We start from the raw sequence: 23,965 nt of genomic DNA on the forward strand, positions 1-23,965 counted from the left end.
TTGTAAAATAATTTTAAAAAATGAATTTCAATGATAATCACAATATTCTTCAATACAGAGACATAGGCGTCTCTGAGAATCTACCAATAGAATAAATCTTTCAGCTGTGGTTCTGAGAGCTCAGTATTGTTTAGTCTGTGTTTAGTTCTTAAACTTTTTGTCCCTTTAATAAACTTTGTGTAATTTGGGAGAATTTAAATCAACTGGAATTTATATTATTACAATTGCGAAAGTCAACTTGGTGCAGAGTGAGACCTCGCTTCATCTACCATCGCTCAGCTACAGCAATGTCAAGTTATATAAAAATAAACCATACAGCCTCCGTTAAAGTCTTTCCAAAGAAAAGCCAAATAGTCTGTACTATAACCATAGATTATAACTCATTCATAGGTGGCCTATTTACTCCTTAGTAGCCGGTGCAGAAATAATTTCAAATCTCTGCAATAATAGCGTGAGGTGCTTTTGTCTATGGCATTTTATGTCATTGTTTTGACGTATTCTATAAATTAAACTACGTGGAAGCTACAAGCTAAATTAACAACAATGGCAGAGATATAGTACATAGATACGTATACTGTAGATACCGTTTCTTTTCTATCTTTTTTTCTCTACTATATTATGATTATATTGTAAGTTAATTTCAGTGTCCATACAATGCTTTGAGAATACTATTAGTATATAGTAGTATTAGTACTATACTAGACTAGACTATTAGTAGCACTCGGGGGCGGGGCCACCGCGGAGTGGACCAATGAAACAATTTCACTCGGCCAACGCGATAATCAGGAAGTTCTTTAAAGAGCAGAACTACACGATTATCTGTTGTGATGCCGGACTGCGGGAAGACGGCTGACACTGTAGAGGAGATGCGAGCTTAACTTTTAAGTAAACTTTCTCGGAAGGATATCGTGTCATTAGTGTTCCCCACCAAACCAAAATGTACATATGTGTCCGAATATGGCTTCTCCTCCTTGTTCTTCACGCACAGGCTCTTGCTGTTGTCGCAAGAAAAGGTAACGTTAAAGTTTGTAACGTACTTAGCAAATATTGAATAGATAGCTAGCAAAACTTGTGAAAATGTCATATGTGAAGTCTACACTGGCATTATAATAAAGAGACTGGTTGTGCTATTATCTTTTTGGCTTGTAGATTTGTTTGACGGGTTTGTGTTAAGCTGTCCGTTTGAACAGTAAATCTCAGAAACTAGCTGACATTAGCGGTTAATGAGCGCTTATTATGTTGAATTAGTGGCTGTAGCTAGAGTAAACTGACGTTAATTTAATTTACTCATTGAATGGTCCTTTGTAGGTTTTGCTTGCAGGCTAATTGTAATGAAATTATATGGTATTAGTTGACGTGAACCCTGCTAGTTTCAGTTCAACTTTTATCTGTGGTATTTATGTTCTCCAGTGTCTCTCTAACTTTCACTTAGTACACACTGTACTTGTTGCTGTAGTTACGTTTTTAACAACACCTTGTTTTTGTTTACTAGGCTGATTTTACCCCCACCTGCTATTAAGCTTTCCTTAGCAGCAATCTGGAAACTATACCTAAACTCATTACTTGTAGGTTAATTTAAAAGCCGTAAAGCAGTGAAAACGAGAATTAACTGTAACTGTCTTATTTGCTTTCAGCGAGGAGAAATGTCCTTTTCATCATGGCAGATGATTTGCGGACATCATTGGGCTGCTACAGAGACTCTGTGGTAAAATCGCCAAACATTGACCAACTGGCATCCAAAAGCCAAGTTTTTGTCAATGCATATGCCCAGGTCAGTTGGAGTTGTATATGTTTATTGTCTGAAACTGTCAAAGCAGTTCAGTCAATTGGGACGGGAGACAAATTGGATCGTATAACCTCATCGAAATGTTTGAAAGTGTATTTTCCTCTCACAGCAAGCTGTGTGTGCTCCCAGTCGCACGTCCATGTTAACTAGTCGCAGACCAGACACCACCAGGCTCTATGACTTCAAGTCCTACTGGAGAGTCCATTCTGGAAACTACTCTACTCTGCCTCAGTACTTTAAATCTAGAGGGTACTTTACCATGTCTGTGGGCAAGGTATTTCATCCAGGTAAGATTAATAATATATATTTAATAAAAATCAAAATTGAGGGCTAAAACACAATTTTCACAAGCAGGGTATGCTGGCACAGCAGCAACCTTAATGGTGAATGGTTACCTCTGAAACTGCAGTAAGAACTACAGATTTCTCACTAGTTAATGATGAGCCTGAGCTGCTTTTTTTTTTTTTTTTTTTGAGAAGAACCCAATCTCCATGAATTTGTTGTTTACTTGTCTTGCCATTCTATCCAATTGTATAGTAGTAACAATGGCTGTGTTGTATTTTCTTTCCTTAGGTATTGCCTCTAACCACACTGACGACTACCCCTACAGCTGGTCCATCCCTGCCTACCACCCAGCTTCGTTTAGATATGAGAAAGAAAAGGTATGAATAGGAAAGAGTATGCCTTACACACTTACAGTATTAAGTCAGTTTTGTGTCAGTTTATACAAATTAAAAGGCTAGTGTAGCTTGGAGTGATGGCACACCCCTCCTCACCCCTCTGCGGTACAAAGCGGTGACCATTGAATCTTGTGGTACAATTCTGCCTCGTAGTTCTGCAGTGTGTCATTGGCTGTTTTTCTCATTCCTGTTCACTTCCAATTTCAGAAAACCTTTTAGACAATTTGGGCAAAAAGTCGCTTTATAGTGTTTTTTTTTTTTGTTTTTTTTTGTCATGGGCTTTATAGACACAAACTCAAGATTTAGTTGTTTGTAAGATGCAAAATGGCCTTTCTCCTGAGCTTCTTAAGGGCTCTGATCCTTTTAATGGTCATAATAAAACTCCAGCACTATCATCAGGCTTAAGCTGTTATTTTCCTATGGAGAACGTAATGATGCCGAACCTTTCCGCAGCACTACTTTGGGTGTTGTGCCTGTTACACCTTGCTGCTGTACTCAAGTTACAAATGATCTCAATATTACTCCTGTTCACTGCAGACCTTTTTTAGAAGCAAAGAAGTCCAGTCAGATTACAGCTTAAACAGTTTTAAATGTCTTGCTTCATAAAAGACTTTGCAAGAATTCTTAAATTCTCAATAAAAATAATGAAGCATGCTTTTATTTTTAGAACAGTTTACATATTTTTTAACAAAGAAAACAGTAAGGTCACATCAAGGCCAGGTCAGTATGTCACAGGGTTGACACATAGTGACATAACCATTCACGCTCACACCTAAAGACAATTTAGAGTCATATCACCTGCATATCTTTAGACTGTGGGAGGAAACCAGAGCACCTGGAGAAAACCCACGCAGGCACCGGGAGAACATGCAAACTCATATCAGAAAGAGGCCCAGAACCTTCTTGCTGTGAGGTGACAGTGCTAACCACTGCACCACTGTGCCTCTCTAACTTAAGTCATTCTCTACCACATGTCCTACCTGGACATATGGCAGAGAATACTGTGTGTGTGTACTGTGTGTATGTCTGATTCTAATTTTTGTAATCAAGGTAGATCAGTCTGCTTTCTGAAGAAAGAAATCACTGCCCCTTTCACTCAGCAGGAGAATTTGCAGATCCTCTGAAACAGATTCTCATGCCGGGCTCCATCAGGGTCAATGTTGACATCGTCCAGATCAACAGGTGTAATGGCAGCTGCAGCACCATCGTTTGGATAAGTGGTGGCTGCAGCTTTGTCGGCTGCAGCTTTGTTGGCTGAGCCAGCGCCAGCTGAAGCTCCACCAGTGGAGCCAACGGCAGCTGAAGCTCTGTCATCATAGGTAACACTGGCAATAGGCAAACAAGCAGTGTCTGAATTGTCATAACCGGAAGTAGCAGCAGCAGCAGCGCCTGACTCTTCATGGGAGTAGCAGTGTTTCTGACTACATCATGTAAGTCAGTGGCCGCTGAAGGGCCGTCATCATAGAAGTAACCGCTGATGTCTCCGTTATTAATTCCAATAACGGAGACATCAGCGGAGCTAGAACAGTGTCTGACTCAGAGTCTTCTGGATGTTAGGTGACCGCAGACCTGTCAAAGACCTCAGGAGTGGAGAAAGCTTCGCCATCATTTCAATCAGCATCTGAATCATCGCTGGAGATGTCGGCGTCTGTATGTCCCTCACTGGAACTCTTCGGGAATCTTTCTCACTGAAACTCGCAGTGGGTGATTCTCTCTTGAAGTCAGTCCTGTGAGCTGTGTCTGGAGGATCATCAAAGTATGCTGTAGGATTTGTCTTCATAACTTGCACTATCGGTGCTTGGCTCTGTCCTTAATGCTGGCCCCACACTAGTGGATAATTGGGCCAATAATTGGAACAGCGACAGAATATTGAGCAGAGACTCCACAATAACCAATGAGAGAGAGCTGACTGGTTTAAGAAAGCAGTTCGAAGTAAAATGCACGCACATGTTGCCATCTAAACTAAACTTTATGCACTCAATTCTTCTGTCCTCCGAGGCTGGGGTCCGATGTAGCTGCTCAAAACTAAAATACATCAGGTCTGCATATGTCCCTCCCGCCCTGCAAATGGATTAAGAAGCACCTTTCTCCGACAATGAGAATTTGGTCGGACAAAAGCATCGACCAACCGACCATAAGGTGTCGGCTCTCTTTAAACATTAGCACAAAATTGCATTAGAATAACTAAGCATGATAGAACTACATTTTCTGTGTATGATTTTAAATAATGATTAAAAAAATAATAATTAAAGGAAAGACTTCTGAGGCCTGATGTAAATCTAGTCAATTAGTCTGATTCCCTCATTTTGTCTAACTGTCCCTCAACTGTCTAATTTCCCCCAGGAAATGTATAATATGTAACTTTTCCACATTAAGATGGCTAAACAACTAGACCTATATTTGTATATTTTGTTGAGTTGTGTACTTGGATTAGCCTAAATGTTTGCAACAATTTTCAAACCTAGAGAAATCTGTAATTTTGATCGAGCTAATGGTGCGCTTCATTTGGTCGCCTGTCAATGGCGTCATATTCCCTTTATGCACGCGTCAGCGTTGTGGTTTCTGCCAGAAGCTGTCATAAATTTACTTTTTATCCAGTTTTAATCTACATTTTCCCAATATACTTTTTAGATCTTGGTCGTTTTTAACTATATATTTTAACCAGATGAAGGATTTTAGTCATTGGACGTCTGGATCTTAAGTTATCAGAGAAACAAGCTGAGCAAACGTTAGCAGCAGCTCGGCCTGCAGCCCCTCTGGGACGTCCTTTGTCCGCCGAACAGCGTCGGAGAAACACTGACTTTTAACGTGAAACTGCTTTTTATTTAGTGTTTTTGTTGGTTTTTATCACCTGGTCAGCTTGTTTTTGGAGAGGAGACGTCTGTGGATAACTCTGCTCCCGATACAAACCTCCTGAATGATGAACACTGAAGGAATCCTAACCGTGAGAAGCTGACTGCAGTGGTGGTGAAGACAACAACTCCCATGATCAAACGACCCCTAGCGGCAGAAATTACATAGTTTTAAGTAAATTTTATATTTCTAGGCCAATATCACAAATTTGGCCCAGGGGCCTTTACAATCTGTACAGCATAAGACACCCTCTGTCCTTAGACCCTCATTCCTCCACCCCGAGAAAAAAAAACTTTTTTAATGGTGAAAAAATGGAAGAAACCTCAGGAAGAGCAACAGAGGAGGGATCCCTCTCTCTGGAAGGACAGACATGTAATAGATGTCTTGTGTACATAATAGACCGACAAAGTAAAATTACAATATGGACAATCATGATGATAAAATGTATGAATATGTCTCTTAGCAATACTCTTGTGCAAGGATGTATATCTAATTTCCTTCAGGCTTTGTTTCTGCATGTTGTGTTAGTGAATGCACCAGACAGTGACCATTAATGTTTAAAATATTCCTCCTCTCCAAATTATCATGTGGTTTTCAGGCCTGAGTAGAAACAGCTGGGTAAACTCAATGTGAACTTCCTGGCATCAGTTTACCAGCCAACAGAAACCCTAAAATGTGGATCCCAGCAGGAACTGTGCATAAACGCGACTTTTAATAATTGTAATAAATACCTTGTTTCCAGATGTGCAAAGGGGAGGATGGGAAACTCCACGCCAACCTACTGTGTGCAGTGAATGTGACAGAGCAGCCTGGGGGAACCCTCCCTGACCTGGAGAGCACAGACGAGGCAGTGAGGTTACTGAAGAGTCGGGCCAACAGTGATGATCGTTTCTTCTTGGCTGTGGGCTTTCACAAACCACACATACCCTTCAGGATACCACAGGTACATGACATGACATCAACACCTGTAGACCCTCTGTACACTGCATTAGATGTAACCTACCTAATGGCTAGATAATAGTTAAATCGACATTTGTATTGTGAAAACCAGTATTGATATTAGCTGTAGGTGCCTGTCTCCGGCCCTAAGTCCAGTGACAGTACAGTTACACAGTTAATGCTGACAGACTCAGGTTTTGACTTTCTCAGTAAGTGTCATAGTGACTACTTGATCTACCAAATAACCACAAATGTTTGAACCAAGGACATGACTTGAATAGGCATCCATTTTTGGTTTTTTTAAGAGTACTGAGAAGTTTATTTTTTTTTAATGATGTCTGTGTGTGTGTAAATGTGATGGTGAAGGATATATTATGTGATTTGGCTATGTCTAACAAACAATATGAAAAGCAAAAGTTCATATACTGTGATTAAAAAATTCTTAACTCGTGGTTCACTTACTTTGCTCCTACAGTGGATAGAAAATAAATACACCTCCCTTCAAAGTTTTTACTCTAGTTGCATCTGTACATTTCATATATTAAAGTGGGACTTGTTTTGCCCTGACCCAAAGTATACAATATGCCATATAAATGCCATGAAATCATTTTTCATTTGAAAAGAGTGCTTTTAATGAACAAAACTGAAATTTCTGGGTTAACACTTAGAAGCACCTTTTGGCAGTAACCACAGCTTACCAGTCCTTTTGGGTGGCAGACCTGGACTTGGAGATCTTGCCCCACTCGTCTTTGCAGAACTGTAAGAGCTGGGTGAGGTTTGTTGGTTTCCGCTGATGGACAGCAACCTTCAAGTCATTCCAGATTGTCTATGGGATTTAGGGCTTTGACCTGGCCACTCAACAACATCCACCTTGTTCTTTGCAAGCCATGTTAGCTCAGGCCTTGTGCTTGGGGTCATTGTCCTGTTGGAATATGAATTTCTGACGCATTTTCAGTCTTTTTGCAACCTTGATGTGATTGTTACATGCTAGAACAAGTTCATTTGTTAACACTGTTTTTGAATCTGCTGGGGAAAATGCTTGACCTCTGTATCAGCGCACTGTATCTGAGCCACAATTGTGAACCATAGTGTTGAGTCGTGTCATTTATTCATTTACACAGGTCATTACAGTGCAGTGCAAAAGAGGAATGCATGGCAAATCATTCTCTCTGTCAGATGATCACATGCTGTAGATGTGTAAACAGCTGGGGGGGGGGGGTTGTGCAGTAACAGCCCACCTTGGTACACTTGGTACAAAGAGAATCCATTCACTGTCTTTTTTTAAATGCTGTATGCTAAACTTTTATTATCTTAAAAGATAATAATAACCATTTTGTGACTCTGTCAGTGACTGGATAAACTTTCATTCATTATTGTGAATGAGCTGCTGACTAGCATCGGTGATCATGCACATCTAATGTGAGCTACATGACTTGATAATGAATAGCCCTTGTAAACCTTGACTGATGAGTTGCAAGCTATTGCCAGACTGCTATTCTGCTGGTGGAATTTCTGACATTCACTCACTGGGATGCATTATACAATTCACTGCCATATTTATGCCAGTGAGTAACTGTTCATTTAGGGGCTGGGGACTGAGTATGTGGAGTGGGAAAGTGAGAGTCATATTGTCCTGCTACAAGAGGCAGTTTTGCTTGACAGTGTTGCTGTGGACTCAAATCTTAGACAAAAACAGATCTATGATTTTCAGGAGACCAAAGACTGAGCAAATACTACCAGAGAATGAATGATGGTAATGTGGAAGAGGGAGCATGTGGGGACCAGAACAGAGGACGAAGGAGTGAGGAACAAGTGCCATAAAGAACATTGTGTTAAGCCTGGGTGATAAAGGGAACAAACATTAAGTTCCCGGCAAATTCAATACCCTGTGAGCCAGTAGAGAACGATAGAATTGATGTTTTAAAAATACAATGTTTTTGAGGAGAAAGCCTAACATTACACCCATCGAGGAGCTACTTTTGATGTGTACAAAAAAAGGGAATACAATAAAGAAAAGGAACCTATTGAAAGCTAGAATTGAGAGATACATACTGCATGTGAAGTGAATTTAATGAGGACGGATCTAGATATATGGGGGACGCAATTCGGCATGAAGGAGAGCATGATGAAGTGGAAGTTGAATGAGAGCAGAGACGGACGGAAATGAGGAGACTGTCAGCATTTCCCACAAAGTGTAAATTGAGAGATGAAGAGGGAAAAGGTCAAGCCAACGCTCTGTTCTGCATGTGATGTACGCTATACGTGATTTACCCCATATTGTCTGGGCACAGCGATCTCAGCCAGATTTAAAAACTCTGATGAAAAGTCAATGAAATAAGACATGAGAACACTGTGGTAATTAGAGGTAATAACCAGTTAATATCTTAGTAAAAACAATAATATTAGAGTAATACTTGAGTGCTTGGTGGGCTCATATTTTGCTGAATGAGGGTGATAGTAGGCTATTATACTAATACAAATAAAAAGGTAATGTTAGTAATTTCACAATACTAATAGGGGGGTAATTTCAGGGTAGTACTATTGCAACTAAATTTCTGAAACCCTTTCCTCTTCCTTAACCAACATTCCCTCCCCTCCAAACATTCGTCTTTTTTAGAGTAATACCTTTAAATACTTGTACTTAAAATGCTACAATTTCTTGCGTTGAAACACAAATACTGTAGTAATTTTAATGTAATAAACGTGAATCAGACTAGGAAATTGCAAGCAAACTTAATTTATGTAGCACTTGTCAAAACTGAAGTTAAGTCTTTTTTTAAAGAGCAGGAAAGAGGGTTATGAAAGACAGAAGACAATAGATAGATATAGAGAGAGAATTAAAGGTCCAAGCACAAGAAAACATGGATTTTAGATGCTTTTTTTTTTTTTTTTTTTTAAAGATGGGACTGATCTGGCCTCTGAGAAATGGCGGGAGCCTGTTCCAGCGTTAGAGAGCAAACGCAGCAAAAGCTCCATCACCTTTGTTTTCACCCTGGACCTTTTAAACAGCCACAAGTCCCTGCTGTCAAATTTTTAAATAATTTTGAATTAAAAATGACCGAGCCGAGGATGAAAATAATTTTTTATTTTATCACAAATCCAAATCCACCTGTTTGTAATTTTATATTGTATATTCACCTGGCTTTATTTAATATCCTTTTGAAACGTGTTGCTTGTATTTTACAGGAGTACCTGAGTCTATATCCCATAGACCAAATGACTCTGGCCCCCAACCCTGATGTCCCTAAACTCCTTCCACCTGTGGCCTACAACCCCTGGATGGATGTGAGGAAGAGAGACGATGTCCAGAAACTCAACATTAGCTTCCCCTACGGACCAATCCCTAAAGACTTCCAGGTACGAACTGGCTGCTCAACACATTTATACCTTTTTATAATTTGGTTCCCATGTTGCTACTCCTTGAAATATTGTTCTGTATCATTTCTTCCAGCTGTGTATCCGTCAGCACTATTACGCTGCTGTGTCTTATATGGACGCTCAAGTTGGGCGGCTGCTCAGTACTCTTGATGAGCTGGGGCTGGCTGACAGCACTATGGTGGTGTTCACCTCAGATCATGGTTGGTAGACACTCGGATGTCAGCAATCAGGTTCTCAGTGCACATTATTCAGGAAGTTGAGTGGAGTTTTTTTTTTTTTTTTTTTTTTTTTTTTTTTTTAAAGGCAATATTGCAGAGATGTGGCAGTTGCTGGTCTTTCACCAGCAGATGGCAGTGTCGTAACAGCACATTGTGCCATTACCTCCTTCCACACTTTCGCTCTCCTCTAAAAGCCCAGCTCTTTTTTTTTTTTTTTTTTTTTTTTTGCACTACCATCTTTTATTTATTTATTTTTTTTTTCTAAACTTTGTGACTTGGAAACTCAATTTCTTTTAATGTCTCCTTCAGTGGAGGATGCTGGAGTGAATCCTTTCCATGACTGTTTGATATATATACCCAGCAAAGCTCAATCAAGTGCCATCATTTTCAAATAGAAGATGACTGGGGGAAAAAACATCAGTGAAAGGGATTGCCTCAAACCTTTCTGTATCTAAAATGTTATTTGTATGATATAGATTTATAGTTTTAGTTCTTTCTTTTTTTTTCCTCCCATCTGCCTCCTCTCTCTCTTTCTCTGTCTTGTTGCAGGTTGGTCGTTAGGAGAACACGGCGAATGGGCTAAATATTCTAATTTTGATGTGACAACACGCGTCCCCCTCATCTTTTATGTTCCTGGTGTCACCACACTCCGTCATAGGCTGAGAGAGCCTACCTTTCCCTTTATTGATGTCCTCACCCAATCAGAGCTCAGCTTTAAGAGTAAGGCCTCTTCACTGACAACAAATTTCTATTGATTAACACGAAGTATGTACAATTCTTTTAGCATTTAAAAGCACCATGTATATCAAGTCAGAAAAGGGAACTCAAGTTTGATTTTAAAAGTTTTGGTGCTAATTGCTCAAATAAACCTTGTTAAAACATGTATTATTATGGCAACTTGACTTTAATGAAGTCTTTGATATAGAGCTCCCGAAAGTATTTAGACAGGGATCTGCTTTGATATTTTGTCTCAGACAGTTTTTACTTCAAGTGCAATTGATGATGAAATTTCAGAGCCGGGTGTCTAGTAAATTTTAGTGGATATCTTAACTATTTTGCTCTCCATGGCTATGTAAGACTTTCTCTAATTGGCTGACCCCTCTCTCCTCCAGATGACAAAGTTATAACAAACATGGTGGAACTGGTGGATGTTTTTCCTACCGTCTCCTACCTGGCTGGCCTCAGAGCACCTCGACCTTGTCCAGATGTTTCTTTCCAGGTATGAATGGATGAAAATGTAATCCATTTATTGAATCTAGTAGTTTTCACTCATTGAAGCTATGATTATACTTAAGACTTGATTTTTGTCTCAACCATTGTGGCAAAGTTTACTTTGTTACTTAGTCAGTTTTTTTATTAGCAACATAGGCAGCTTGGCTCTAGGAAGGCAATGCCCGTCGGTCTGTTGGTCGGTCAACCACTTTGGTCCAGACTGAAACATCTCTACAACAGCAACTATTGGATGGAGTGCCAGAAAATTTAGCCAAGATACTCATAGTGCCCAGAGAATGAGTCCTAATGACTTTAGTGATCCTCTGACTCTTCATCTAGTGCCATCATCAAACTTTGTTTGTTCGATTTTGACCAAATACATTAGGAAATGTTAGCATGCTAATACGCTAAACTAAAATGGTGAACATGGTAAACAGTATACCTGATAAACATCAGCATGTTAGCAATATCATTGTGAGCATGTTGATGTTAGCATTTAGCTCAATGCACTGCTGAGCTTAATGCCACTTTCATGTCATATTGTTCGGACTGTAGTTACATGTATGAGCAAGTGGGGGAAAATGTTCATGTCAGCCTCCGACTTATATTTGCAAATCGGAGATATCAGGAATTTCTGACAGCTACGATATCTTTCACTTAGTGAAAAGTATTACATAAGTGTCAAATTGCTGGCATCGTGGCTGCAAAGCCACCATTGCTGGCAGTTTAAATAAAAAATCTAAAAATCCTATTTTAACACTCATAAAATCAGTTCAGTTGATTTTAAAAAGGAGCTTCATGACATGAATTACCTTGTTAACAAATGGCTACAAATATGACACAACAAAAAGCTAATTTAGGTATTAGGTAGATATTTATCTGGTGTGACCACAAGTTTAGTAGTGAAGGTAATGGTCTTGGAATAATCCGTTAATATCAGCATTACATCATTGTCATTGTGAGCATGGTGGCATACTGATGTTAGCATTTGGCTGTAGGTACAGCCTCACAGGGCAGCTAGCATGGCTGTAGAGTCTCAGTCAAAGCTTACAAAAAGTGATTCAATCATCTCGTTGAACTGTAATCAACTTCCTTTGGTCTTTAGTTGAAACCATGTTTTCATGCCATTTCCTGTACTTCACATTACATTCTCATTTTCTACAAATTGCACCACAAGAACAGAACTGAGATCTTTCATGTGTCATTGTGGAGTGTTTACTTCTGGATTCATTTTGTATGGCAATCTCAATACAGCCCGTTTGAGCTAACTATACAAACAGGCCCAAACACGTCTGATATGAATGTGATCTAAGTGACTCTGACATTAATTTCCTTCACTCTTTGGTCTGTTCTCTTGCTTTCAGGAGGAGTTGTGTACAGAAGGAGAAAACCTGGCCTACACCTTCAGACACAGAGAAAGAGGAGAGGATGAGGAAGCCATATCTTATAGCCAGTACCCTCGACCAGCTGATACACCACAGGTAGAGACTGCGTGTCTAGAAAAGCAAATTATAAAGTTTTCATGAGCTGTGTTATTTATTATTATAAATCATTATTTTCCAGTCAGCAAGCAGGTATATTTTTTTTAAATAAATGTCACATTGTTTTGTTTGTTTGTTTTTTTTTTTGTTTGTCTTTTTAATTGAATGGATTTTGTAGCTGCATTTGAAATGACAAAAGTAGTGAAGGTCATGTTGAACGACAGTTTATGCAACTGTCATTATGCTGTCGCTCTTTGACCCCTCTGCATTGTGTACTTGCTCCTACTAGAGCTGCCAGCTACAAGCAAAAGATCTTTGAATGAACATATCCAGATGAGTGCTGCACCTGCTGTAGGCTAATCTCTGTACGGAGCAGTTTGGCAGCCTGACACTAGCTCATCCGCTGGCTCGCAGGATGAGTTGGCAGCTGTAGATTGGATAGCGCTGCAGAAAGCTTTCTACAGTTTTAAGACACTTATTTATAGTTCATTGTTGTTCTTTTTAGGTGAACTCTGACCTCCCTGACCTTAAAGACATAAAGGCCATGGGGTATTCTCTACGCTCCTGGGACTATAGATACACTCTCTGGCTGGGATTCAACCCTAAAACATTTCAGGTTAGTGTATCACATTCCTGCACAGCATGACAATCGACTGTCTTATCTGTCTCTTGTGTGTGTGTGATCCATCTTGTCAGGCACAATACGCTGGAGCCATTTTCCGTGACAGTAACAGATTATATATGTCTATCATCCATCTAGGTGAATGTATCCGATGTCCACGCTGGAGAGTTGTACATGTTGGCATGCGACCCTGCTCAGGACAACAACATCTATTCTGACTCTGACCACAGTGTGATAATGACAAAGATGGCCAACCTGCCTCATGTAAGTTTGAATTCATTTTTGAAATACACCCATTTTCAACTCAATTATTCATTCATTGATTTGTTTACTTCTTTTCTGACTTGTGGTTGCTGTCCAGACTGTGAGTCTGCAGATGAGAATGAAGCTGCAGCTCCTCTACCTCACAGCAGGGATGAAAACGAGTAGAAGTATGACAAGACTAAAACACAACAGATATACAGATGGTAACGAGTTTAAAGGGACGATGGATGGATGAAAAACTTAATCTAGAAAGGGAAAATGCCTTGAATATTTCTTATAATATAATGCATACTTGATTCAGTATTATGTGGTATCACTATTAATCATTCAGGTTCAGTTCTTCAGGCTAATGTTCCTTGTTAAGAACTCATTTGTAGGCAGATCTGGGCTCAACACATGAGCAAAGTAAATAAGAAAGCACTTGTGCCGTTTCTTTCAAGATATTTCCCCCTTTAAGTTTGTTTTTGACAAAGAGAAAACATCCATATGTGCTCAGATACATCTCAACACAACTTCTGTTTTTCATTGTCTGGCCTCTTCACATCTGCCACTGACGCCTGCGTAAACTTGATCATTCTCTTGTGAGAAGAAAGTGTCAGTCAAATTTTTACATGATTCCAATTTTAGCTGCCAGGCGACAGATTTCTGATTCTCTACAGCAGTTCAACAAATAGTTTGACATTTTGGGAAATTAGCTTATTCCCTTTGTTTCGGAGAGTAAGATGTAGTGATCAATACCACTCATGTCTGTACGCCAAATATATAGCTAGCCTTCTGGCTGGCATGCAATTAGCTTAGCTTAGCATCAAGACTGGAAGCAGGGGAAACAGCTGGCCTTGCCCTTTTTAAAGCTCACTCATTGACATGATTATCTAAGTTTCCAGGAACTCTCTGCACCCAGGCAGAAAGTTCCAGCACTTAAGTTTTGATTTTAGGGAGAGTTGTCGTTTTTACGTTTTCTGTTTGTGTACAAACAAGCAAGATAAAACTTGTTAATTTGTCAAATTTAGTGGTTCTGGTTGGAGTTACTTTGAAACGTTTCGGACCCAGGCTAGCACCTTCCTCCAGCTTCCAGTCTTTATGCTAAGCTAATTCCCAGCTGGCTCGTATTTAGCATACAGACATGAGTGGTATAGATCTTCTTCTAATGTGACTCTGCAAAAAAACCCCAACAGATTTCCCCAAACTTCTGAACAACTCCTTTAACACATCTACTTCACACTGCACAGACCTCTGAGCAGCGGAACCAGGCAGCCTTTTTTCAGACAACTTTACTAGGAAGCATGAACTCCTGATTGACACATCTGATTGGCTGTGACAGTACTGACTCCTTACATCACATTTTACAAGATGTTATCTGCTAAGAAGTGTTTTCATCTTAAGGAATATTGAGGAAACCTGAAGAATTAGCCCTTTTGATTAATAGCAACACCAGTTTCTCTCTTTGGAACAAGTGCTCTTGAGCGTACTATTGATCATCCAGTCTGCTTCAGGTGGAGTCTACTCACTTTGAAGTACAACAGCTAAAAGGGACTTGCTCAGTTTTGTACTGTAGTGTTAAACAATATGACATTTCTATTTGCACTTGATGTCACTTGCAGCTATTTGCCTCCCTCCTTGTAAACAGTCAGTTCAGATCAATTTGTGGACCCAAAATGAAGTGAGTAAAAGGAACCCATAATAATTCAATGCAAATGAAAAGTGTAGCTACGTTTTACTGCTGTTCCAATGCATGAACATTTTGTGCTGTGGCAATTTAGAAGAAAGCAATTTCAGCTTGAATTTCAGGGCCAACAATGAATCGACGGGATTTGGTCTGTCAACCTTTATTGTAGGCTGCACTGGCTTCATGTTAATGGGATGCAGATGAATCATGTAATCAGTGTGGTTCTATCATGTCAGGATGTTGACAAATTGAAAGATGGAATTGAATTAGCTCATTTTTTGTGTGTATTTCTTCCCCTCTTGACCACATTGTATTTGACATTTTTCAGTGGTTTGCTGGTGTCCCTGTGTCCTGTAACATATTTAACATCTGGAACAATGGACACGACCAGTAATATAAACTGCCCATACGGATACTGATGATGGGGGGAAAATGAGCTTATCCTTGAGTTTGGTTGCGTCAGAGCAGCTTCGAGCCTGAGCTCCAGCTTTTTTGAAGGGGAAAATAAAAAATAAATGCTGCAGAAATAATTCAAATCTCGAGCTTGGCAAGGACATACTGTTAATATATTTATGTCTGTTTCGATTGGTTTCTATAAAAATAAAAAATAAAATTTCCAGCAAAAGTTGACTGTGCTTTTAGTAATTTATGATCACAACCTCCTCGTGTTTGCCTGTATTCCTGTGTCCTGCAGAAACACTGCACACTTTGCTGCCTGTCCACACACATACACCCCACCACTCTGTTGTAAAGCTGCAGAGTAGTGAGGGAGCTCCTCAGGGACCTCTCCAGTCTATTCTGTGTTTTCTCTCCTTCCTCCCTCTGTCTCCCCTCTGGAGCTCTGGAGAACGCGTATGCCTTGCTCTCAGACGCTGGAAGAATTTAGACCGAACTGAACATTTCCTAATTTGTACACGATTCCACAGTCAAGCTCTCGGGCAACACAAATAGTTAAAAGCCTTGTAATTGCATTTTGAAATATAGTATGAATTCAGTCTCATGCCTATTTGAGTTTCTTTTTTTTTTTTTTCTTTTTTTAAGTTTTCAATTTCCGGGCAGCCATGCAGAACCATGTGTAGAACTCGGCTTGAAGTGAAGTCTCTATGCTGCAGATGAAAAGCCAAAAATTTCCCAAAGACCAGGGAAGCACTTGACATCTCTCCCCTGCCAATTCCACCTCTTCCAATAATTTCTTCTTCTCTTTTTATTTCCATTTACTTCTCCATGTCCTTTCAACACATCAACATTCGTGTTTGCCTCATCGGTGCAGTTTCTGATCTCTTTGTAACCTTATCTGTATAATGGATCGTTGTACGATAAAAACATATTTGTGTAACAAAAAAAAAAGTTAAACCTACAATTAGTGATTTTCTTGGCCACTTGAGGGCAGCAGAAACAAGCTGTCTTCAGCTTGTCAACACTAACATCTATCACCTTTTTAAAGGTACGCCAAGGAGTGCTTGACCACTAAGTGCTATGGAGCAATATTTTTGAGTTGGTCCCTGTTTTGTTCATATCCTGCACGTATTCCTGCCTTCAGTTTCATGCTATTCTGCTAATATTAAGTGGTCGAAGGAGTGTTCAGATCCTAAGTAAAAGTAGCAATACCACATTGTAAAAAATATTCCAAGTAAAACATTCAAAACCAAGTATGTAAAGTCCTGCTTAAATATCAAAAAACCTTCATTATGCAGAAAAATCCCTGTCAGTGTTTTACTATTATATGTAGATGATAGATTTACAGTTGTTGGGTAGCTTCATCTACAGCAATACATAACACACTATAAGATCATATGTTTGTATAATAGATAGATATAGATAATTAAAAAAATATGTTCCCTGTCCTGTGAGAATCACATATCTCTAACTTTTCATGAGCTCAGAAAAACAGCCATTTTCAGCTTTGTGACGATGCATTTTCCAGCTAATCCAAGGTTATTGTTTTTTTAAATAGTTTATTTAGCTTAAGATGTAGAAGAATTTTCTCAACTCATAAAGGAACACTTCATCCTTCAGTTTATCAGAAAACTCTAATTCAGAATCCCCAAATTTGGAGATACATGGCTTTCACTGGACAGGAAGGGTATGAAAAATTGTAATCTGAAAAGTAACTAGTAACTAAAGCTGTCTGACAAATGTAGTGAAGTAGAAAGTACAATATTTGCCTCTGAGATGTAGTGGAGTAAAAGTATAAAGTTGCATAAAATGGAAATACTCAAGTAAAGCACAAGTACTCTGAATTTGTACTTAAGTACAGGACTTGAGTAAATGCACTTACTTCACCGCTGCTAATGTTCAGTTGTTGGAGGTAACGTGCAAATACACAGCTATGTGCCAACAAAGGCAGGGAAGTAAACATGGATGTAAACAATGCACTGTTTAAAATATGTAGCTTATTAAATAAATTGGCTTTGTGAATGTTTTGTGAGGAAGGAAATGCATTCCACAAATTTGTTAGACCTCAAGGATACACACAGTGAATTTTGGTAAGAAACACTGAAGGTAAACAACTTTTGTTTACAAGAAAACTCCACAGGGCATCTTTTTTTTTTTTTTTTTTTTTTTTTTAAGGTCCAGTGTGTAACATTTAGGAGGAACTACTGGCATAAATGGAATATAATATTTTCAGGTCATTATACACAAATGAAAACAAGCTTATGAATAAGAATCGTGTTTTCATTACCTTTCCGAAAAAGCCATTTTCTATAGAGGGAGCGGGTCCCCTTCCATGGAGATCGCCATGTTTCTGCAGTAGCCCAGAAGGGACAAACTAAACGCTGGCTCTAGATAGGGCCATTCGCTATATAGTTTTATATAGTGAACTTGTTAGCATAGCAAACTGTTGCCTGCTTTCACATATGGCAGATAGTTCCTTATTTACACCAGCAGAGCAACATTTAGAGTTGTGTTTCTGACCATCTGATGAATGGAAGTCCAATATTCACTCTTGCTTTAGCTCTATTTATGGTCTCCACCAACTCCTGAGGGAAATATCTGGCTCTTTAGCTGCTAAATGCTCCACTATGTTCCCCAGCTAGTTGCTAACTTTGTCTGTGTGCTGTTTGGTGCAGGGCAGGTGGTGTACAGTGAGTTTATCAGAGCTTTTTCAGCCTGATGGTCATTGGCATGTTTTGAAACGGAGGGCTGAGTCAGGGCAGCTGTAACTGCTCTCTTCTCTACTCTGCTTGTATTCATGTTGGCCCATATTTCTGCCTCAGTGGTTTTATCAGATCAATATTTATCATCACAAGCAGTGATCTCTGACCACGATCAAATTGATCTAATAGCAATTACATTACTGTTTACCTGCTGCTTTTTCCCCCTCTGTTCCTCTGCTGCTGCCCTGTCTTTTTCTCACTCTGTCTTACCTGCTCCTTCTCTCCAAACCACTCTGTCTTTGTCTCACTGTCATCGTCTATCATTATGTTTCATATACTAGTAATCGCATTACAGCTACGGGCTCATATTCTGGCAGGTCACACTGCCTTTCTGTTAACGTTGGCGACATACACAATTACATTAGAGAGAGGGAAAGTATGTGCGTATAAATCGCTTAGCTCAGCTGCATCACGACTAGGTTTTGTCTCAAGGGTGTGTGTGTTTATTGTGTGTGTGTGTGTGTGTGAATGAATCCAGGAATAGTAAACAAACTAGTGTACTCTGCCTCCAAAGGACTTGAAGAAGTGGTTTCAGTATTTTCTCAGAGGAGCTGTTTTTCACCAGAAATGCTCTTCAACGGCCACATTCATTTTGTAGACTTGGCTGTCTTCTTCTTGTGAGGCTACTAAGCTGCTTACAGTTTTTTATCTGGCCAATTTTACATTGTAGAGACGCTGTAGGAAAGTTATTGTATGCCATAGCTAGTTCATATGAAATTTTACAGTCCGCTTCTTCTTCACAATAATGGACTGAGACACAAGCATTTGAATCTGAATATAATTGGTTCATTATTGGCCATTGCAACCTAACCACAATGTCATGGTTGATATAGAAAAATGAAGTATTTTCAAAGATTTTCAAACAGACACAGAGTGGCTAGTGCATTAGTCCACAGTATGATGAGGTTTCTGACAGAATAAATGTCGGAATATTGGCGTTAAAAACATACCTTACAACATGATTTTAGTTGTATGCTATATTTCAGCTTCAAAAGCTGATCTGTATTAATTAGCTATTATGTTAGCTTGTACAGATAATAGTGCACTGTCATCGATGGCAAGTTACAAATGTCAGTGCTGCACTAAACAGATATTATGGGCTTATTGGCATTTTTTTATTTTGTTTTAATAGGTGGAGGCAATAGACCTCTGCTGTAATAACAATAATTGTGCTAGTAAGCCATGTCTGCTTACATAATAACAGGACCCTAACACTGGAACACCTAAATGGAATACAGCCATAATTCATGTTATTAGTTACACCTGTGACAAGTCAACATGTATACTATGAGTAACGGTCTATAACAGCAGCTGCATTCAGTTAATTGAATATGCTCCTGCAGTGTTTCTCTCTAAGCCGTGCGTCATTTGTTGTACGTGCATTACTATTACATAGTACTTGGAGTGACGAACCTGCCAACGGCAACGTAAGCTAGTAGAGGAACCCATAAAATTGTAAAAACTTTGAATGGCTATTGCCTCAAAATATGCCGGTGAGAAAAAAGGTAGTAATGCTATTATTTACAGAAAAAATACACAGTAAAATATATAATCTTCATGGGTAACACTTAAGCTAAACACTTGAAAGAGTACTCCACCAATTTAGTGTTGCACTCCTATACTTCAAAATTGATGCAGCAGAACGAAGTCTTTATTTTACACATTCTTCTTCCTTGTCAAAATCTGCCATCTACATTACCTGCAATGCACATCGACTGCTGGTTGGAGATTCGGTTTTATTATGCTAGTCGCTGCTAATGTACCCTCGATAATTCACTTCTTTCTAACTCCCCACCCCTAGACTTTTTTTTTTTTTTCAGTTTTCAGCTGCAACCGATGCTGACTCAAGTGACATCACTTGAGTCAACCTATCAGACGTTACGCAGCTCCCTCTGGAGCTACAAAAGGCTTTATACAGCTTTTTTTGCATATGCAGTAGTCCTCCACAAGACCTGTAAACAGACTTTGATGTGTAAAATCGGTGGAGTTCCCCTTTAAGATTTCCAAAACGGATACAACAAATAACACTATAAAATGTTATCTTAATTAAAAAATAAGACTAAGCTTAAAGAAATAGTTCAATCTAACATGCATTAAGTATGGACCCAAAGCCGATAGTTAAATAGTCTAGCTTAGCATAAAGACCTGCTTACAGTCTTTATGCTAAGCTAAGCTGATCACGTCACCTCCTGGTTGTAGCTCTATATTTTACAGACTTGAGATTGGTATTGATCTTCCCATCTAACTCTCAGAAAGACAGTAAGCGAATTTCCCAAAATGCTGAACTATTCTTTTAATTGATGTTGTGAAGCTTCGTAGCTAGTGAACAGTAGGTTTTTAGAGCTTTTTGCTTAAAACAGCTGCCTGCCGTCGCTAGACATGACGCTGATGAGAGCGGTGAGTGAACCAAACAGTAAAGTCAGACGCTATCATGGGAGCGGAAACACAACACTGACATATCATCACCTTTTAAGTTGATATGGTGAACTTTTAGCAAACCGTTACTTATTTATACATCCAGCAGCCACGGAGCAACATTATCATTCATTTAAAGTCGTGTTTCTGACCACCAGGCGAAAGTAAGTTCACTCTGTTTTATTGTCTCCACCAACTCCTGAGGGAAATATCTGGACTTTAGCTGCTAAATGCTCCACCAGCTAGTCTCTGGTGAACATAACTGTGTCCGTCTGCTGTTTGGTGCTGACCAGGAAGTGTACAGTGGGTCTGAAGAAATTTTTCACTGAAAACAGCTACCTGCTGCAGTTTTAATTACCATTCATATTAGTATATGAAGTTTGGTGACCTCACATAATTCCCAGCATAGCTCTGCCCAACCTCATCTTGAGCAGTGCTCTAATCAGCCTTAATTATTGAAAACACCTGTGTAGGTGTGCACAGCCACTTTAAACCAGCTAAGTCCTAACGGTCTGCCATTTGTTTTGCCGCCTGACAGTGGGATCATGTTGGAAATCTAAAACCACAAAATGCAAGACGTCATCGTCATCTGCACCACTGTCCTCTCTGACCCACAATGTAGAGATCTGTATCTGCAGAGCACGTTGAGCATCAAGGAAGCAGCCAATTAGAAGTCAGACAAGCTGTGATACGTTGGCTGCCAATGTGAAGCCACTTTAATCAGGAGTCATTCAATTAGAGCTGGCGAGCTCTTCCCTCGTTAGCGCCTCTGGAGCAGCGAACCGCGGAGCTGAATAGAAAGCCCCCCTGTTTTAACAGTCACTTTTGCAGTAGTTAGCACTGTTGCCTCAGCAGAAAGGTTCTGGACACCAACCTGCTGGACGGCAGGATTGTGTGGAGTTTACATGTTGTCTCCAAAGACATGCAGGTTAGGTTAATTGGTGACTCTAAATTGCCTGTAGATGTGAGTGTGAATGGTTGTCTGCCTCTATGTGTCAGCCCTGCGATTGACTGGCGGCCTGTCCGGGGCTGACCCTGCCTCTCACCCAGTGTCTGCTGGGATAGGCGCCAGTGACCCGCGACCCTCAAGCAATAGCGGGTATAGCTAAACGGGTGATGGACTTTTAAACGTGGCAAAGAATGAGGGGCAATCTATTAAAATTGCCACTCTGCATGATGAGACAGAGGGAATTCATTTTCTGAGTGAGTTTCTTTTAATGAAGTTGAAAGGCTGTAATCAACTCTTTGGTGGTAGCTGGTGAGGGACGCCTGTGGTTTGGAAAATGGGGGGGGAAAGGCATTTTGAAAGTAATGTCAATTATAGCAATAACAGGCTACTGTTTGGAGAATCAGATTAAAACAATCTTCAGAAAAAAACAGTATTTTAAATACAAAAGTGTTGTTGTTCAGTAGTGCTATAGGCTTTTGTGCTTACGGAATCGCAAGAAGGCAGAAATGTTTTGTTGTCTCTACACCAGGGATCTCAAACCACCAGCCTCCAAGACAATTTCATAAGGTCCCCCACATGTTTAGAATTTAAAAGTTTTTTTGAATTAGAATTTTCTATTTTCCCTTTTTATTTTAGACCTTTTGTAGCAAGGCTACAAAATTGGGACATAAAAATGAGCTTTTTTCACATCTATCATTTATCACTCGCACCAAGCTGCATCTAACTGCACATCTTGTCAAACACTTCAGTGGTAACCAACTGTTTATCATCCATTTATTTGAAGAGCCTCTAGCTATTGTCATTGTCAGGGAAATCATTTGTTGAAATTGGAAAATTTTATATTATGCTTTGTGTAACCCAGAGAAAACCTTGACTTGTTTTGTGTTTAGGATCAGTATACTGTTCTGTAAATTCTAAAGCAGCGTATTGCTGCCACCATGCCACCTCAGTTTCTTACTATAACAAAAAAAAATCTTGTTTTTCAAGCTATAATGACACATTTTCCTCATTATTTATACTTTTACTATTCTAGCTTTTTTTTTTTTGTTATAACAACAACCTTGGGGGCGTCTTGATAGCCAAATGATTACAGCGTCCCCCGGTTCGGTTCCAGCCAGGGACCTTTGTTTCAGGTCGTACCCCTTTCTCTCCCCTTGTTTCCTGTCTACCTTCATACTGTCCGATCCAAGAAAATCAGAAAAGAAACAAAAAAAACCCCTGCGTATCACTCGATCTTGTTATATCACGAAACACAAATCTTTATGTTTACTGCACAAACACCTAAACCTGTAGCTTACATCGGCAAAAAAATAAGATGAGACACAATGAATGTATCAGCCAGCCAGCCAGCTCATTATCTATACCCACTTATCCTGTGAGGGGTCGTGGGGGTTTTGCGATGGTGGACCTGGAGCCCAACCCAGCTCACATTGGGCAAGAGGCGGGGTACACCTGGCAGTTAAACAGCAATATAATTGCCGGTCCATCGCAAGGTTTACACATGGTGAAAGACAATCATACGTACATTATACTACTCATAAATGGTGTTGTCATAATGAGAAACTGAGCAGAATTCTTTTTTGTCTGCCATGATATTCACTGTTTGCTTGCGTTTGAAGTAGTGGGGTTGTAAAACTAAGACTTAAAATAATTACAAGAGATAATTATAAGTTAGAAACTGGCTCCTTACTGCTGGTAAAAATGGAATTAATATTTATTTCAAAAACGTATACATCCCCTCTCCATTAATATTTGTTACACTCCCAAAGAACTGAAGTTACAATTCTGACTCCAGACTCTTTTGGGAGGGGGGGTGGAGTCTGCATTTGATTTAAATACATATCCATTTAAAATGAACTCTCTGCTTCACAGGCAGATGCTTTTATTTAAAGGCCTCAGATAGTCTGTAAGAACATAACATGGGAATGGATAATGAGCTTTTTACAACTTTAAAAACTCTGTCAGCGTGTTGGAACCAGACTGCTCACACCGGGGGGGAAACCTGCACATTGGCCGCCTTGATCACAGTGCCAGTCCACATGTAAAAGTCAATAACGGCATCGTGCATGAGGCTCTAGTGCTCATGCTACATTAGCTGCCTTTCTATCCAGCTGTCTAAACACACGTTTGAAACGTCACAAAGAATAAATCCAGTGTTTTAGCTGAGCTGTTGAGTGGATGTGGAGATGCAATTATTATATTAACACTTACAGCCATTTTTATAGTAGACAACAGTGATATGTTAGTCATCGGGATCTTCATCAATAGTTGTGTATTCATGGTATCAGTTGCACCATTAGAATCTACTCAGGTCAGATATTCCATTGGGGCTAATGGACACTTA

At 39.6% G+C, this 23,965-nt stretch overlaps 1 protein-coding gene across 1 annotated transcript; it reads left to right on the top strand.

Moving 5' to 3' along the window:
* The first annotated feature begins 785 nt into the window (after positions 1-785).
* ids (iduronate 2-sulfatase) lies at positions 786-15,724 on the top strand. Its single transcript, XM_044204343.1, has 13 exons — positions 786-1,013; positions 1,635-1,771; positions 1,896-2,073; positions 2,360-2,448; positions 6,062-6,262; positions 9,445-9,615; positions 9,710-9,836; positions 10,404-10,574; positions 10,967-11,073; positions 12,431-12,547; positions 13,053-13,163; positions 13,308-13,433; positions 13,531-15,724. Exons 1-13 carry the CDS (start codon positions 938-940, stop codon positions 13,666-13,668), a joined length of 1,749 nt encoding a protein of 582 aa, XP_044060278.1. The 5' UTR covers positions 786-937; the 3' UTR covers positions 13,669-15,724.
* The last annotated feature ends 8,241 nt before the right edge of the window (positions 15,725-23,965 follow it).

This window comes from Siniperca chuatsi, linkage group LG8 (genome assembly GCF_020085105.1).
Source record: "Siniperca chuatsi isolate FFG_IHB_CAS linkage group LG8, ASM2008510v1, whole genome shotgun sequence".
Lineage (NCBI taxonomy): Eukaryota > Metazoa > Chordata > Actinopteri > Centrarchiformes > Sinipercidae > Siniperca > Siniperca chuatsi.

Bases quoted from the DNA above. Each gene is read 5' to 3' on its own strand.
- ids (XM_044204343.1), top strand. From the start codon at position 938: ATGTACATATGTGTCCGAATATGGCTTCTCCTCCTTGTTCTTCACGCA. The intron at 1,772-1,895 runs GTCAGTTGGAGT...TTCCTCTCACAG, and splicing joins TTGTCAATGCATATGCCCAG to CAAGCTGTGTGTGCTCCCAG. The intron at 13,434-13,530 runs GTAAGTTTGAAT...GTTGCTGTCCAG, and splicing joins AGATGGCCAACCTGCCTCAT to ACTGTGAGTCTGCAGATGAG.